General features: G+C 35.7%; 1 protein-coding gene across 1 annotated transcript in view; it reads left to right on the plus strand.

Annotated features, from left to right (window-relative positions):
* Positions 1–13,093: 13,093 nt before the first annotated feature.
* The window catches only part of Mgat4c (MGAT4 family member C), a 10,747-nt gene continuing 4,540 nt past the window's right edge, over positions 13,094–19,300 (plus strand). The window contains exons 1-2 of the mRNA XM_050135557.1: positions 13,094–13,102; positions 14,856–15,002. Coding sequence (XP_049991514.1) covers positions 14,856–15,002 — 147 coding nt within the window. The 5' untranslated portion in view covers positions 13,094–13,102. The remainder of the gene's footprint in view (positions 13,103–14,855; positions 15,003–19,300) is intronic.

Here is a 19,300-nt window from a genome sequence, read left to right on the forward strand (position 1 = left end):
CTTAGTCAAAGATATTGGCCTCTCTATCACAATATAATTAAATTATGCAGAGAAGCAATACGGATGCATTTGTTGCATCTAAATCAAGTTCTTCCATCTTTAGCCTTCTCTTCTAATTAAGTTCTTTTAATTAAAAATAAACTTTTATGGTACTGGGAGTTTATGTTGTGCCTTGTGTATGTTGGACAGACACTCTATCATGTGTGATGTAGACCACAGACTCATATCGCTCTTTTAAATGTATCAACCCAGTGTGTTGGCATAAAAGACCCTCAGCAAGCGCTGGAAAATATATTTTTTTCACTGATATTCATTGTTGACTTTGATCCAGCCAATTTGGTCATTTGTTATGATTTTTCTATGGGTTAAAGATGCTATATGGTATACCAACTCCAGAATTTAGTATTATGAACTTCGTTCCTCACTTGAGTCAAAACGATACTAGCAAAACAGCAATTTTCATTCCACACCTGCTTTCAAGTTCAGTGTCATAAACATCACTCAAATTGTTCACATTCAGCCCTCCTTTTTATCATGACTATGAAATTTTAAGATTCAAAAACCTAAGGGCAAGTTTATATGATGTAGCTATTCAGCTATGTGAAGATAGGCAAATAGCTTAAGACTCTGAGCCTCTGAGTGTGCAAAGTCACATGACTTAAACCATTCATTGCCATATGTTTTCTTCCTTTCTGTAAGGTAAGTAGGTCATTCATGGTTTGATATATGCTTCACTTTCAGTGTGCTCTTCTTAATAGGCATAATAAACAAATTCAATCTCTGTTGCTCTCTGTACCTAAGAAATTTGTTGGTCATCTTTCAATGAATGCTTTTATACTATCTCCCAACCTGCACCTGTAGTAAATTTAAATTAAAATCTAGATACCCAACTTTCACTTCTCTTATAATGTCAGAGTGTTACACATAGTAATTAATAATATAAAGAGATATTAAAAGGAAAATCTGGGCAGGATTCTAATTGCAGTGTGTTTATCCTCTGAGGCCTTTCATTAGTTCTATGGAAAGAACCATCACTGAAGGCATATCAGGCATATTCACTGAAGCAGATACACTGAAGAAAGCAATAATTCATAGTCATTAATAAATATTTAATAAGTTTCTATCCTCTGTTTTCTTTAGGGATTTAGACTTCTGACAGATTTAAAACAGGAAATTGTGATTACCCAAAGATGAAGGAGAAATACGATTCCCAAATAGTTTACAGGGTTTTTGTTATTTTATTTTTGTTTTGCTAGATTTTACCAGACCAGAAGGAGATGAAAGCCTTTTTAATGTATTTAAATAAGCTATTTTAACAATGTACTAAGATAGACATTATATCTGCAAACTTTCCTTTGTAACTATGCTAACCACTTACCAATGACAACAGATTCAGGCCTGCCCTGGTGTTCGCTGGATCTTGACCTTCATTTTCCAAGGCTCAGCCTTCTTTACAGCTCTTCATGTCTTGAAATAATGATGCTATATGCTTTTGCCTTAAACAAGGGTGCATTCTAGCAAGACCTGAAACTTTTGCCTTTGAGGGATTCTATTTAATTGATTGGCTCAAATGCTAAACCAATAAAACTATGTGATACCAGTCGATTGAAAAATTCAATCCTGTTATAGATAGTGTATTTATACTTTATGACAAGTCATAATAAACAAAATCTAAAAAAATTGTATTCATGTCAAGAAAGTACGCTTTCTGTCACATAGGATAATTTTGATTATGCTAATTTATACAATGCTCATGTATTACACATGGGTGGACATGGACATAGCTACATTTTAAAATCATACAAACAAAATTTCTATAAATTCTAAAAATGAAATATGAACTCAATAATGCCACATTCAGGGTAGATCAGAGTTAAGAATTAAACTGCTGCCCTTCAATGGAAGAATGGATGAAGAAAGTGTGGAATATATACACATTAGAGTATATGCTGCGGTAAAAAACAATGACTTCTCGAATTTTGCATGCAAATGGATGGAAATAGAAAACACTATCCTGAGCGAGGTAACCCAGACCCCAAAAGATGAACATGGGATGTACTCACTCATAATTGGTTTCTAGCCATAAATAAAGGTCACAGAGTGTATACCAGGTGAACCTAAAGAAGCTAAATAAGAAGGTGAACCCAAGTAAAATCATATGGTTATCCTCTTGGCTATGGGAAGTAGACAAAATTGCCGGGGAGAAAATTGAGATCTTGGGGGTGGGGTGGGGTGGGGACAAGGGGGGACAGGGAGAGAAAAGTAAGAAGGGGAGGATTGGGGGAACTTGNTGTGATTCTTTGCCTATAATAAAGCTTAGAGTTGTGGTGTGTGTGTGTGTGTGTGTGTGTGTGTGTGTGTGTGTGTGTGATGTTACTAAGAATTTTGTCACTGGGTTTGAGGTACTGAGCACTACTCATCAAGTACCCATGTTGGTACATTGAGGCCTAGATAATGAAAGGAAGAACCTATCATGACCTGAGCCCACATCCAGTGTCTATGATCTGTATAATATAGGGGAAGATAACAGGAATAAAAACATAGGCCTGAGAGTGGGCCTTTATTTGTAAGGAAGGTGATACCTATTATAACCTGACACATCTGTGTGGGTGTATGTGTGCTGTGTCTGTATATGTGTGTGAGTGTCTGTGTTTATAAGTATGTATATCTAGTGTGCTGCTGTATGGGAGGGCCATCTTGCAAAAACCGATACCTTGTCATATATGCATGCTCGGTGTGTATGTGTGTGTGTATGTGTATTCATATATGTGGACTGTACTGAAGCTAACCTGACACTAGCTGTACCTGAACATATCTCCATATGATAAACTCTATTTATAGGCAAAGTGATGCACAAAGGCACCTGTCACCTGGATGTAGGGGAGGGTCAACCATATAGGATCTGCTATGCAATCATGTGTGTGTAGGTGGAGATTTACCTGTAAGACAATAGATAGATAACAGAACCAGACTTGTGCCTTCTATGAATATGGGGATATGGAGCAGGATGGAACACTTGGTTGTGATCATGTGTGACTTTGATTGTAGGGAAGCATTATGTCCTGGGACCAGATATGGAGACTTGTATGTATATGTTGAACTTTTACTATAGGAAAAGGATACCTAACAGGATCAGAGAACTGCTCATGTGTGTGTGTGTGTGTGAGAGAGAGAGAGAGAGAGAGAGAGAGAGAGAGAGAGAGAGAGAGAGAGAACACCAGAAGAGCAGAAGAAACAAACAAAACATCAATTGGGTTGAGAATACGCAGTCACTCGTGTCTGCAAGTGGGTACCTGTCATGGTGTCCCTTAGTTTGGGAGGAACCAATTTCATCTACTTTTGTATATCTCAAGTCCAACTCCAGAAAAGTGACACACATTCAACATGGGCTCAGCAACTTTATTGTAAACAAACAAATAAGCATGTATTGTGCAAAATATAAAGTCTGTGATCAGCCAGGCAGTGTTGGCGCACGCCTTTAATCCCAGCACTTGGGAGGCAGAGGCAGGCGGATCTCTTTGAGTTCGAGACCAGCCTGGTCTACAAGAGCTAGTTCCAAGCAGGCTCCAAAACCACAGAGAAACCCTGTCTCGGAAAACATAAATAAATAAATAAATAAATAAATAAATAAATAAATAAATAAAGTAAGTCTGTGCTCTATAACTGACTTGTAATAAAATTTGAATAAATGAATTCCTCCCTCCCTTTGCCATTTATATTCTAATTGGACAACATCAACTCTCAGAAAGACACAAGAAGTAAATCTTGTGTTGCTTGGTTTATATATTAGGTTACAATTTCCCTTAAGTAATAGCAGTATTAATTGCTTCCAATTTCTAATTGCTTTCCTAAACATCCGTTTAGCAGAGTAACACTTGATATTTAATTATACTGGGAAAGGCTCTGCTACCAGATACTTTATAATAGTTTGGAAAAAATATATTCATATTTGTATGATTATGTATTATTCAGGAACACAGGTGACATAGAAATATGACAAGTATATCAGTTTATTAAGAAAAATAAATGAAAAGACACAATTTATAAACCAAAGCCAAATGATTTAAATCATGTATGAGAATCAAACTGAATAAAAATGCTTAATCTATGGTTCTGGAGTCACTTCTAATATTAAAATCTGGATGTTTTCCAAACAAATATATCATTTGAGAGGTCTTATGTTTAAAATCTCTTATGTATAAAGAAAGCAATATTCTCGAGTCAAATAAAAAGGGCTGAAAACAATAATTTTAAAGTGATTATAACGTAATAGAGAAAACATCTGTATAGATAATTTTAACAATAAATAAAATATTTATTAAAGCTATGAATGTTAAAATTTGATTGAACATTGTTATTAAATCCTAGAACATATAGCAAAATTACAAAATATTAGAACATTAATAATATGTATCACATATGTGATTTAAGGCAGCTTCTTCTGTAGTAGGTTTTCATACTATTTCTGAAATGGCCTTTAATTTTAGCTCTCTCTCCTCATATTGTCTTCTGCACCTCTCTCCCCTTCATTCAGGGGCAGTTCCTTTGAATATAGCTCTGGACTTTGTAGGAATTACAGTCAGGGAGATTGGAAAACATAAGAAAATCTATTTAACTCTCTGTCAAGCACAATTAATTCAGATCTTCTTAAATTAATTAGATAAGTGAAGTATGTAAGTTGCTCACTATACACCTAAATTTACAATAATATTCAGTACATGGAGATGTTCGACAGGATTACAGAGAACTGAAAGTGTCCCTCATAAATCATTGCACTAAAATGTTTCCATTATAATTTATATCTAAGTATTAAGTATAAAGGTATATCATGAATATTGATATCACAGAATTTTCATAGTAGAAAATAATTTGGATTTATATAAACAGATATTTAAAGGGGGAGACTTACAGAAATATCTTTCATCTAATGTGCATATGCGGTATATATGAAGTAATAAAAAGGCATAGCGTGGTTCAGTATGTCTGTTTAAAATACTTGTAGATTCTGTGAGTTCAAGACCAGCCTGGTCTACAGAGCTAGTTCCAGGACAGGCTCCAAAGCCACAGAGAAACCATGTCTCGAAAAAAATAAATAAATAAAAAAATAATAAATAATAAATAAAATACTTGTAGAAATAATATCTTGTACACACATGTGTATACATGTGTGTATACATGCATGAAATGCTCTGACAATTACATTATAAGAAAAATGCTATCTATAAATAAGGATAGAATAAGAATAAAAAGAATGTTTGCAATTAATATAATTATAATGGCTATGTAATTTTTATCACAGCATTTGCTGCTTACTTTCTCTCTCTAACCCAGAGCTCATTATATATGCCAAGCTAGTTTCAATATTTGGGGTCTATCTCTGTCTTAGCCTCTTACTACTGGAATTGCAGAGATAAAGTACCATACCCAGCTTCTTTTAAATCCTGTATTATGACAGCTATAAGATTTCATAGCCAGTAACATAACTATTCCATTGTAATTTCTAAATTTAAATACATTTAAAATACATAGATATAGGTATGTATCTGTGCTAATTCTTTTTAGTTAACAATCATACACAAAGATAATAGAAAAATAGCCAAATTTTATATACTTATTTATACAGATAAATACATTGTAAATGGATTGTGATATTTGATAATAAATTTAGGGTTTGAATGAGAAATGAACCCATAATGACAAAAAACACTGTGATTAAAGTCATGTAAATCTTTGGTTTGAACCAAAACACTGATAGAAGTTGCTAAATTTCCGTTAAACCCATTTATTTTTTTTTCTTAATAGAAAATAAACATTTCGTTGTCATTTATTTGAGTTCCTTTAAGATTAAAAAGGCAATGCATTATGAAGTCCTATAATATAGTGGCTTCATGTTTCTATAAATTTTAAAAAGATGAGTGATTTTATAGCTTTAATAGGTACTTTTGCTTATAATTTGCATATAATTCTCCAAACACATATAAATATTGTTCTATGAATTTCTCAAGATACTTTAACAAAGCTATTTATTTCTCCAGTGGCATACCTAACTATTGACTCTAGTAATATTAACATTTTAGTTTGATCCCATGAGAGGTTACCTTTTTACATATTGCATGTAACTTCTTCCATTTAATTGATTATCTACATATAATCATGATTCAGGGATAGTTTGATTTCTCATGGGAAATGCTGCTAGATAGATTAAAATGATGAAGAGAAAAATTGGTTATCACTGTTGAGAATATTACTTCCTTCTAAATTGAGTTTTTCATTACAGGTTTTCATTATGCGTGCAAACCGCAGTGTTCTAATCAATAAAGTAATTCATACCATGAGAAATGAGAAAGATGACTGAAAAGTTGACATAGAAATTGTGTTTAAGGGACTGACAATAAATCCATGTTAATATTGCCACTTTAAAATTCATTTTTCTATTTTGAAAACCACGTGATAGCCCTCTTAGAAAATTTTGATTAGGAGAAAAAAATGAAATCATGGTTCTGCTTGTCTGAATATAAACAAATTGAATTAAAGCTGTCTTCTACTCATTACGGTCCATTACTGTAGCTGGACTTGATCTTGATCATGACTTTATGAACTGAAAAGAATATATTTACACAGTTTCCAATTTCAATAGAGATTTTAATCTAAAAATGCTTAAAATGTGAATATTCCATTGCTACTAATATCTCTAGACTAATGATGCTTCTTGCTTCCAGTTAATCAATTAAGTGTAAAAATTACTATTTCATTTCACTAGAAACAAGTTGAAGGCTAATAAAAGCATTTCTTATATCTTTGTTTAGATATAGTCTGAGACATCTAATTATATATTAAATGTTGAATTACACCTCTAAGCATATGTTCCATAAAATATATACATTGTAATTTTTCACAACATGAAAGAGAATAGAAGAGGAATACTTTACAGCTACCTTTTGCTGCATGAAAAGGCTGCCCTTGAACTTCAGTTACTGGACAATAACATTTGCTTTCAAATAGTCCAAAGTACTCACTCATGATATTGTCTTCTTTGTGTGAATGTGAGTGTGTATGATATGTTTGTGCACGTGTGTGTTGGTGTGTATATATTTCTGTGCATGTTGAGGTGGCGGGAACCTATACAATATGGCACATATATTGATGCCATGAGAAAACTTTGGGAGTGATCCGGACATTCCATCTAGTTGTTACTTGGGTATCCAGAAAGTCTTTTGTCTTAGTATTAGCATTCTAGCTCCTTGCCATGGTGAATTGGGATTACTGACTTTTTTGTTTGTCAGTTGGGGTCTTTCATGGGTCATGCAATTTTGTCAAGCTTTTAGCGGGTCCTGATATCAATTTATTAGCACAGACAAAGTGCTTTATGCACTGACTCATCATTATCGTTCTTGCTAATTAAAATGTTGCGTAACTTGTCTGGTGAGACGTTTTAGTGGGTAAAACTGCTTGATGCCTATCAAGAGAACCTGTGTTTGATCTCTAGAACAATCACCATGGAAGGAGAAAACTGACACCCACAAGCAGGTTTTTGAACTCCACATGTGAATCACCACCACATGCGCACACACACACAGACACACACAAATAATAAATGTAAAATAAAATTAAATTATTGCATAATAGAACACTCAAACCAGATTATGCTTTGCCATGATTACTAGAATATGTTATCTTGTCATATATCTTTTGGACACTAGTAAGACATTAAGATTATAGGAGGAAGCAACTGTCTCTAACCAAAACTTGTATTTTTATTGCTGTTGCTGCATTTGCTCTACTTTCTGGATAAGAGATTGTAGACATTGTTCCTCTTACAGATATGTTGTGTCTAGTTAAGCATCAATATTCATTTCAAGGACAGAAATCTAAATAGATGGTTATGATTTTTTTACATGAACTTTTTTGGTTTTAGAATTAAATAACAGATTTGGAATTTAATTTAGAATTTAATAAAGTTTCAGAAAAATCAATGCTTACCTAAAGCAGTGTTCTCTCCGTATATTATTTGAACATAGAAATGAATTTAAGTGTGTTGTTTCTACACATGTATGCTATTTGGTACTGCTGGATTCAAGCTAATTTACCTGATCTCTTGCACTGCAGGTATGCATGCTGATCTTTTCAAGGTAGTTTATTTATTTTATTTGTCCTATTCTGGAAAGTATACATACAAGCTTTTAGCCCTCCAAGATAGAAGCATTGTTACTAATAGGATTCAATATTGAGGATTTAGTCAAATTTTACCTTGACTTTCAAATATGGATTTTATGTGTCTCTGTTAAGCGACTTTTGTGGATGAGGGTGGATAAGAAATCTATGGTTATAACCAGCAAGTTATCATACCCTATAGCATACTCACTGTGTCACATACTCCTCTTAACACTGGAACTGAAGCTTATGTGTTACAGTCAGTATGAATGTTTCTATTATTCAGATACAGTTTGCTGTTACAGGAGTCTTATGCCAGAGGCCTAGTCTCTACGGCCATGTAGCCTAAGCACTAGACCCAAATATGATGTACACACATACAGTCAGGTAAAACGCCCACAAATGAATAAACAAACAAACAAACAAGCAAGCAAGCCTGTCTCGAGTCCTTTTCTGCCTTTCTGTCTTGCTACAAGCACCACTCTTGGACTTGTGACGTCATGAACCAGGTGGGTCTCATGACGTGCAAACAGAGACGGATCGGCTTGGTTTCAGTCTCTCAGTCTCCATTGAAATGTCTTTAATTGTTTTATGCAGTAGGAGGCCCAGAGTATTTCATTAACTCAACAGGAAATGGAATGACACAAATGTAGTATAATGATATAACACCATATTAGTTTACTAAAGGTTTAACAAGGAGCATGACGTATCCCTTTAAGGTTGCTGTGATTGCCACCAAAATTGTTGCTTTAGTGTCTAGCTCAACTCAGAATAGATTCAAGGTTAGAGTGACCCCTGGCACAAACAAAAGTCTGTGCTAAGAAAGTTTGACCTTCCCACTGTGGCTTACATTCTACTCAGAAACTTTCTTTTTTTCAAATCCTGATGATAAGTAGAAACCAATGGGGAAAATGCCGTCCCGAAAGCAAAGCACCTGAAGTAAGCAGCAGCGCCGTCCCTCGTTTAGTTTCCTTCGATACTGAAGAGGATTGCCTCGTCCATCCAATCTTACTCTCACATCTGCTACTTTCATAGTACGTGACAAGGAAAGCCCCAGCCTGTCAGTGTTACTAGTTATGGCTACATTGTAACTTAACATGAGCCACAAAAAGTAAATCTTGCAAGGCCTTGCTGTGAACCCTCAGGAATGGTCTAGGCTGCCATCCTTTTTCACCTCACTGCCACATACAGCCAGAAATGAATGGCCCGAAGAGAGATGACAGAAAAACTCCGAGGGGCAGAAACAATTACGTTGGCTGCTATCAATATCTGAGACTTCTGTACCAAATATAATGATAATCGTGGTTTTTTTTTTTGAAAGCCTTCTGAAGCTTTTGCTATGTCAGCAACGTTCTTTCTATTCATCAGAAAGTATTGACTGCTGCCCTGAGGGCATGTTCAGCCTTCCACAAAGCAAGGGAGAAAAAAAAAATTGGGCAAGCATTAAAAAAATGCAAGCCAAGCAAATCTGATACACAGGGGGCCGCATGTCAGAGAGATGAACAGTTGACTGTAACATTTTTTTTGCATGTTTTCATGGATGAAAAGTTAAATGTTATATACAAATTTTCATATTTAAAAGATTAATTTACTTTATTATTTTGTTAATTATAACACCTACAAAACAAAGAATATGTTACAAGTTGGTGCCTTGGGGTAGATTAATGTAGCAACATTGATTTATATGGATAGGGATTTTTTCTTTATTTTTTCCTCCAAAATTCTCATATGGCCATAACATAATATTTACTGCGAAGGGGGGAGTGAGAAATTTTTTTTTCTGTTTACCATTAAGGTCTGGAGAGTGAGGATATGACTCATTAAAACTGGGCAGTTTGTTACAGGTAGCCCAAATTTTAGAAACACGATGGACACACATAAGCATCTGGGTTGAAGCAAACAGCTTTTTTGTTGTTATTGGTTTTTAGCTTTTAGTTTTTCAAGACAGGGTTTCTCTGTGTAGTGTTGCTGCCTGTTCTTAACTAGCTCTGTAGACCAGGCTGGCCTCGAACTCACAGAGATCTGTCTGACTCTGCCACCTGAGTGCTGGGTTAAAGGCATGCACCACTGCCACCTGGTGAAGCAAGCAGCTTTGCAGTATAACAATTCATCTGTCACTTCTTGAATTTCAACAACAATTCTTTAGTAAATGAATATTTTTAATGCATTGATAAAAACGAGCAAATAAATTCCTATAGTAGTAGTTTCTCAAGGGAAAAAATATTTTGACATTTTTTAAAGAGACCTTATTTGCTTTTATGAACAATAATTTGAAACAAACATTACTGATTCATACTATTCTAATAATACAAGAGCATGTCTATATGTCTATGTGTGAATTCATGAAGGTAAGTAGAATACATTTTAGAGTATCTGTCCTTAGTGTGTACATTCTAGAACTTCTTGTAGTATTTGGATTTTGATACTGAAAAATCAAATAATATATTATATTTGCGGGCTCCCAAGTACAAAGTAATTATGCTAAGGGTCTACTAAATACCCATGTGTGTATACAATTATATTTATATAGGTGCATGCAAACTGTCTTGATTAACGAGATATTCTGCGTTCAGCAAAGTTGGAGATAGAAGCTCATTAAGGATTTTGAACACTGTCCAGAAAGAATAATTACTTTTAGATTGAGATTGTTTCCTCCTCCCACTTCTATAAATACATTTAATAACTTAACTATTTTATTCGGGTTATCCAGAACCTGTCAATCATGTCAAAAGTCCTCAATGTGAGATTACAGCGGTTTAACGGCTGGATATCTGGAAGGGTTTACACGCCATAGATGTTGAATTTTAGTTTCCTGCCGCTTCCAGTGTGCTGTTAGCAAAACATAGAGTCAAGCTTACAGAAGGGCAGAGTGAGTGAGCTTGACAATCGTCTTTCCTTGTGATCATTTGACTCTCATTTGTGAAAAGTGCAGAGGTCAGCATGCCAGCCCCTAAGATGAAGCCCTTTCACACCTTGTAGCAACCAGACAGTGGTTATTTGAGTTGATTGCTCAGATATCCTGAGTAACTGTCCAGAAACTAGATGCAACACCGGAGGCTTCCTTATTTCATGATCAGCATTGCAGCAATTGCTGAAGGTTTTCTGTCCACAGTCTGTCTCTCTGCTGGTAAGACTAAAATGTGTTCTCTCCATCTGCACTCTGGGTAAAATTATTTGACCTACATAATCATCAGTGGTCTCAAATAATATATGTCAAACCAGCACATCCATTTCAGTTAACGAGGGAAAGATTCAATCACAGTGCAACACGTTCTTCTAGCTCTCCATCTTCTCTGCGTGTTCCTGGTAGACATGACCATGGCAGACACAGAAGGAAGAGATGCCAGCAAATCCTCTGGAAAACGCATCAGCCCCCTCCCTTTGAGCCTGGTTTCTGTTACTCCTTGTTATTATTTTAACAAGGGAATGATGCATAATTGTCATTGCTATTATTAAATGCTCCCTTCTAAGTCATCCCTGCTCCACTCCTCAGAAAAGGGAGGGCCTCCTGTGGAGAGTCAACAAAGCTTGGCAAATTAAGTTGAAGCAGGACCAAGCCCCTCCCCTCAGCATCAAGACTAAGCAAGGCAACCCACCAAAGGGTGTGGGCTCCAAAAATTAAGCTCATTCACCAGGGATACATCCTGGTCCCACTGCCAAGGACTCCACAAACAGACCAAGCTACAAAACTATTAACCACATGCAGGTGGCCTAGGTAGATCCCATGCAGTCACACCAGATGTCAGTCTAGAGTTCCAGAGCTCCCAAGAGCTCTGATCAGCTGTTTCTGTGGTTTTCCCCATCGTGATATCAACCCTATCAACCCCTACCTAGATCATATCATCCATCCTCCCTCTCTTCAACTGGACTCCTGGAGTTTGGTCTGGTGCTTGGCTGTGAATCTCTGCATCTGCTTCCATCAGTTACTGGATGAAGGTTCTATGATGACAGTTAGGGTAGTCACCAATCTGATTACAGGGGAAGGCTAGTTCATGTACCCTCTTCACTACTGCTAGGAGTCTTAGTCGAGATCATCCTTGTGGATTTCTGAGAATTTCCCTAGCACTGAGTTTCTCTATCAAGATATGGATCAACTTCAACATATGTCCAGGTACACTGAACCTGATAGGAGAGAAAGTAGGAAGTAGCCTTGGGCATATACACTCCTTATACTATGTTCCTTACATCTGTTTAAAAATTAAACCTAAAATTCAATACAAGTGATCAACGGTAGTCAGTTTCTTGATAAACTTTCCAACTCATACCTGGATGTTTGAATAAGAGTAGATAACTTTAAAAGATGTTTGATTCTAATAAAAAATATTTAAAAAAACATGACAACCCTGGCCGGGTGGTGGTGGCACACACCTTTAATCCCAGCACTCGGGAATCTCTGCGAGTTTGAGGCCAGCCTGGTCTACAAGAGCTAGTCCAAGACAGGAACCAAAAAAGCTACGGAGAAACCCTGTCTCAAAAAAAAAAAAAAAAACTAAAAAAAAAATGACAACCATGTAAGTCAAACAGTCCATTTGCTTATTTACTTACTATTTAATTTATATAGGAACAAAAACAGGCTGAATATGTAAGCAATAAATCAAGCATGAAAATAAAAAGCAGAACTTCTCAAGAAAGCAGAGGAAATTTTACAAGACTTCTTACCAGAAATATATTTGTGACTATGGTTAGAAATAAGTGCTACATTTCTAATTTTCTTAAGCAACCCAAACTATAGTCTAGCACATGTGAAGGAAGCACTAGCCTCAGACATTGGTAGCAAGCAGAATAGATAGAATAGAATAAAGTAATGAACTTTGACAAAGGGAAACAAATATGTTGGTTAGGCTAGCTTCCCTCCAAGAGTATCTAAGTTATGGCTCAAGGAAAGGACACCCAAGTGAGAATTTCTTGAGCTGACTAGGCAGAGAATTTTACAAACAGATGCAAGAGAAAGGTGAGTGGCTGCTTAGTGTTCTTATAGAAAGTTATAGAGAAGGGCTGGAGAGATGGCTCAGCGGTTTAGAGCACTGGCTGACTTTCCAAAGGTCCTGAGTTCAATTCACGGCAACCATATAGTGGCTCACAACCATCGGTAATGAGAACTGGTGCCCTATTCTGGCCTGCAGGCACATGTGCAGGCAGAACACTGTATACCACATAATAAATAAATAAACCTTAAAAAAAAAGCCTAGAGAAGTCAGTTCAACACTCCCTTTTAGGTATTACGATAAATATGTTTTCTCAAACACTGAAACTATATCTTAAACTTTGGTTACTTTTAAGACATTAACCCTAACTGTGTTGGATGGTTGTCATCACTTGAACCCTGAGTTTCAATTGCCCTCATTGCCTTTTAGGGATGGCTAAAGTCACCACTGTAACTTTTGAGTAATAAAAAATAAATATGGATGTTGCTTTCTCCAATCACCCAATCAGCTACAGACAGATTTCTCAAGGCATCAGTGAGACACACCTTCCACACTCTGCCAGAGTATGCGTTTCATGCTATAGCTAGAAATCTCGTGTCCCTAAACCTTGTGATCCTTCCTTTTATGTTAACAAATCATTCAGGGTAACCCATTATTGATCTGCCTTTCAGCCAAGCAATCAATTATCAAAACTCTTAGCACCCTTTCTAACTCCTGCAAAATTAAGTATAATATTTGAGCCGAGGTAGGCCATATTAAGAAATTTTGTTTGACCCAACTTTATGTTCTTCATAAATATTCCTACATCCTTTAAATTTATTCTCACAGGTGCTATTAGATTTCTGTCCCATGAACTGGAAAACTAATTAGTCCTATAAGATCTTAGTGTTCTTCTTGGGTCTCACTTTGGACATTATCTGTAGGGGATTGGCAGACTTTGAGTATAGTTAAAGGTCTAGAAACAATGATGATTGGTAAGGACAGGTTCTGAGGGAGGTTCGTTCTATTGATTCACGCTATTCTATTCAGTAACTGCCTCTCCTGAGCCTTTACTAATATTTCCAAGCAATAATTCCCTGTTTTAATGGTGAGAGTGAAAAAGTAGTTCCTATGGGAGTCAGGGGGCTATATCTAAAACTTTAAGGCATATTCAACTTAGACTTTCAGTGTTTCTTATACTATGAATTAAGGAGGAATGTCTCTATAACTATTTAATTATATATATATATCATACTGAATAATTGAGAAATTGGAAGTAGCTAGACTTCAAGTTAGAAGCATAAAAACTGAGAAATATCCTGAGGAACAAATGCCCAGTCTAATAAATCATATCAATTTTATTAGGTATTCTAAAAGTGAGAAGGAAGGTATTTAAACTTTGGCAAGCCTTTATCTTAACTTTGAGTTATAGGTTTAACACTTCCCCGGCTGTATGTCTCTTTCTTCCTCCATTTCTCAAATTTTTGTTACTTTAATGAGATCCTGTAATTCCCAGTTATGAAATTAAACTAGATGGGTGAACAATTTATATTCAACTATAGGTTATCATTTACTATCTTAAAAAAAAGTAATTATTCAAAAAATATATTGTTTCCTTTCTTCTACTTTTAATCCATTTGCTGTCTTTATAGGTAACAATAGATGATATATATATATATGTAAATATTATGTATAAACTTTGAAATGAAATTTTAGCTGAAGTATGTGAATGATAAGATTATACTCTTCGTACTCCAAGTTAATTGTAAGTAATTCTTTGCTTCTTTTTCACAGGAGAAGATGTTTAAATTTTATCAAATGAAATATATTTTTCAAATACTGGATAAAATGAGATGCTTGCGAAAACGTTCTACAGTGTCTTTCTTGGGTGTTCTTGTCGTTTGCCTTCTATTCATGAACTTGTACATTGAAGACAGCTATGTTCTGGTGAGTTCTGGAAACATTATTTTTAATTCAATATTCATCCTCAGTAAACTTAGTATAGGTCTAGTTATCCCCCGACTTTGATGTAAAAGGCAGTGTTTGTTTGAGCAGAATTATTTATGCATGTGTCCTTTTATTTTTATTTTTTATTTTTTGGTTTTTCGAGACAGAGTTTCTTTGTAGCTTTGGAGCCTGTCCTGGAACTAGCTCTTGAACACCAGGCTGGCCTTGAACTCACAGAGGTCCACCTGCATCTGCCTCCCAAGTGCTGGGATTAAAGGCTTGTGCCACCACCACCCGGCTTATGCGTGTATCATTTATGTATAGTTTTAGTCAAATATTGACAACACTATACTTTTTTTTTAACTCACACTTCTCTTTTCTTATCTTTTGAGACAGGGTCTTTCTAAATAACAGCCCTTGCAGCCTGGCAGTGGTGGCGCATGCCTTTAATCCCAGCACTCGGGAGGCAGAGGCAGGCGGATCTCTGTGAGTTCGAGGCCAGCCTGGTCTACAAGAGCTAGTTCCAGGACAGGAACCAAAAAGCTTCAGAGAAACCATGTCTCAAAAAAATCCAAAAAAAAAAAAAAAAAAATTAACAGCCCTTGCTGTCCTAGAACTCACTTTGTAGACCAGAATGTCCTCGACTCACAGAGATTTGCCTCCCTGTACCTCCCGAGTGTTGGGATTAGAGGCATATGCCAACACTGTCCAGCTATTTTATTTTTGTTTCTTAAATAGTGTATGTTTTGTTTCTTAAATAGTATGCTGCTCCATACATACATACACTCACACACACAGAGTCATTACATTACATTATATTACATTATAAACATTTCAGTACTATATAGTTATATAATATTGAAGATCTGCTTTGGCAGGAAGGTTTTTGAGACAGCGTTTCACTGTGTAATAGTCCTAGCTGTCCTGGAACTAGTTCTTGTAGTCCAGGCTGGCCTCAAACTCACAGAAATCCTCCTGTCTCTGCCTCCCGAGTGCTGGGATTAAAGGCATGCACCACCACGGCCCAGCTGAAAACCATTTTTAATGTACCTTAAGCCACCTTCATATACCTTCACAAGTTGTATCTATACACCTCAAAGCATTCTCATACTCCCACAGTCTAAGCTTTCCTGTTTTGAGACCTCTGTAATTTGCATCTACACACCTTAAGTCATTTTCTTTGTGTCCTCAAACCTTTATACATACCTTAAAACACCTTCTTAGACCCTAAAACATTTTTCTCAAGATACTCATGATATAATGTATACTGTCATATAATACAGACAGTTTATACTGATTTCATACATATTAAAATATTAAGATCATTGGGCTTTACTGTGAACACATAGACAAAAATCAATTTTTCTTGATAGTATTACTCCTACCCTCCTTATTTTACACTTCAGTGTTGAAATTTCCTTGAAAGTGTTACCCTTTATTTTGCCAATTATCTATAATAGTATTGAAATTTTCTTATATTTCTTATGATTAAAAATTACATATAAATATATTTTGATCATATTTCCCCCTCCCCCAAGTCCTTCAAAATACTTTCCCACTCCTTATATACCCAACTTAAAGTTCTTAAAAAAAATAACAGATTTTCTTAGTGATAATTCAGAAGATTCAGAATTAAAGGTCCAGCACACACACTGTGGCTCACAAACCTTTGAAACTCCTGCTCCTGGGGAGTTAATGTCCCCTTCCATACTCCAATGCCATTGGCATGCATGCATTGCACATAAATTTATTTAGGCACACACAAATACAAAAAAGTCATTTAAAATTATATATTTTATCTTTATGTCATATAATTATATCTTTTCCCCATCCCTTTCCACCTCCAAACCCTTCCAAATACTTGTTCTAGGTCTCTTTCAAATTCTGGTCCTCTTCTTAATTACTGTTATACACATGAACACACACACACACACACAAACACAAACATGCCCCATTTTGTAATGGATAACTAATTAATATTCTTTTCTCCAAGAGAAAACTATTTCTCCTGTTCTTGGCATTACTTAGTTGTTGGTAGCTGTCTGGGGAAATGCCGCTTGTTGGTTCCCAGCTGCCCAGCTAGCTTAGAACCAAAACAATCACACAGATAGTGTATTAATTAAATCACTGATTGGCTGATTAGTTCTAGTTTCTTATTGGCTAACTCTTATATTAATTCAACCCATTTCTATTATATATCTGTATATCACCAAGAGGTTGTGGCTTACAATTTAAAATTGCCAGCATCTGTCTCCAGCAGCTCCATGGCTTCCCTCTTAACTCTGCCCTTCTTTCTCCCAGCATACAGCCTAACTTTCCCCACCTGGTTCTGTTCTTCCCTGCCATGGGCATAAAGCAGTTCTTTATTCATTAGCCAATAAAAACAACACATTGACAGAAGGACTTCCCACACCAGGTTGCTCTTTGCATCAAATTGAGCCTTAGTGGGCTTTTCCCCATCCACACTAACATAGCTATTGTTATTGTGCTTGTTCAGCCCATGTGTTGACAATCATGGTGAGACTTTATGAATCTAGCTGTGATACGCCTAGAAGACAGAATCTTATAGTCAACTCCATGTTCCTCTGGATTCTAAAGTCATTCCACCTGCTTTTCCACAACAATCCCTGAGACTTAGGTAGAGTAATTGTTTTCCTAACCAGCTTTGATGCCTAGGAACCACAGCAACGACAGGCATGGGGGAGAAACCAAAACTGAGCAATAGAAACATGCAGCATGCGTAACTTTGTGGCAACCAACCGGTCTATAATTGGACTTTAAAACCCACTTGACAACAGGGAAATCATGCCTGGTACTGGGAACCCAGCCAACTGCCTAGGGCCAGTTAATTCATGGATCTTGAAGGAGAATCACCACTGTAGTTAACTAGCATATTCCCCAACTATATTCTAAATATTAGTCTTTATACCCAGAGCTAAGTATGATTCTTACCCCTCATCAAGAAAACTTCTCTTTGCAACAGAGATCATTACAGAAGACCATAACATATCAAAATTCAGAGTTGTAGAACCCAACTTCTATACAAATAAATCTTATTTTAATGTATATATCTAAAATGTGAATATTTGTAAAAAAAAATAAACCTAACTCTTGTAATAAATCACAATATTATTTCTGCTTAATACTTTTCCTCTTTCATTTTTCATTTTATTTTTCATCATTTTCTCTCTCTTGGGTATTTTCTTGCCTTCATAATATTCATAAAATTTTCTAAGCATAAACTGCAATGTCTTTCATTTGTGTTGCTGAAATCATACTTGTAACTCCGAGAAACCAGATGAAAAGAATTAGTAGTCTCTGGAGTTATTTACCACATTCAATTCCCCTTTTGATAGAAAATTTATTTGTGGTTTGAAACTATAGGCATATTAATGTCTTGGTATATTTGCTTTTGTTTTAGAAAGATAAGTGACTTTCAGTTGGAAAGGAAGCAGAACTCAGTGAAAGAGACAAATACTTTACAAGACAAACTAAGTGGCAGAGACGATGCATGCCCAATCAACTTAGCCTTTCAGCTGTGAGCATCTTCAAAGTAGCCACCAGGGTATATATTTAGACTGTAGTGAGACCATTGAATTGCATTACCATCCAGAAAATGATTGTCATAAAGCTTTGCCTTATTACTGAGACACACACTTTAGCATAGTTACTGCAGAAAAGAAGGCACCCAGGGAGCCTGGATGTTCAGTCAGTCGCCTCTGAAAGCAGCCAACCAGACAGGCTCGGGTGAAAGTTACATTTTTATTGATGCTGAAAGTATTAAGAAGCTTGTTCTTCAGAACTGAATTAAGTACTTTCATATCAGCTCTGTTTCGTTTTATATTCTGCTGCGTACTTCTACCAAAATGAATGTATTCCATTTTATCACAGAAAAAGTCTAGACTTCTACATGCTCAGGGAAGAATTCTTTAAAAAAAAAAAACTAACTTACAGTTTCGTTAGCATGTAGCCTCATATAATAACAGAATATCAAAATGTATACAACAAACATAGAGACTACGTTGATTTTATAGAAATGTCTTCATGGCTTCTATTGATGCTGTACACTATTAGAGTATTGTTGAACAAGCTTATGTGACAATTAGTCTGCAGTGACTTTGTAACAATCTTAAATTGTTTGTTTTATACATTAATTGCATTTATATACTTTTTGATCTATAGAAATAGATGAACCTATATATGCATAAGAGAGTTAGAATGATCAGAATTCAGTGAATATTCAACCTCTATATTTATAAAAGAAAATTTTCTTTAATCTTGCATTGTAGATATTTCAG

Source organism: Alexandromys fortis, unplaced genomic scaffold, assembly GCF_014885135.2.
Source record: "Alexandromys fortis isolate MF-2015 unplaced genomic scaffold, M_Fortis_MF-2015_v1.1 scaffold_24, whole genome shotgun sequence".
NCBI classification, from domain to species: domain Eukaryota; kingdom Metazoa; phylum Chordata; class Mammalia; order Rodentia; family Cricetidae; genus Alexandromys; species Alexandromys fortis.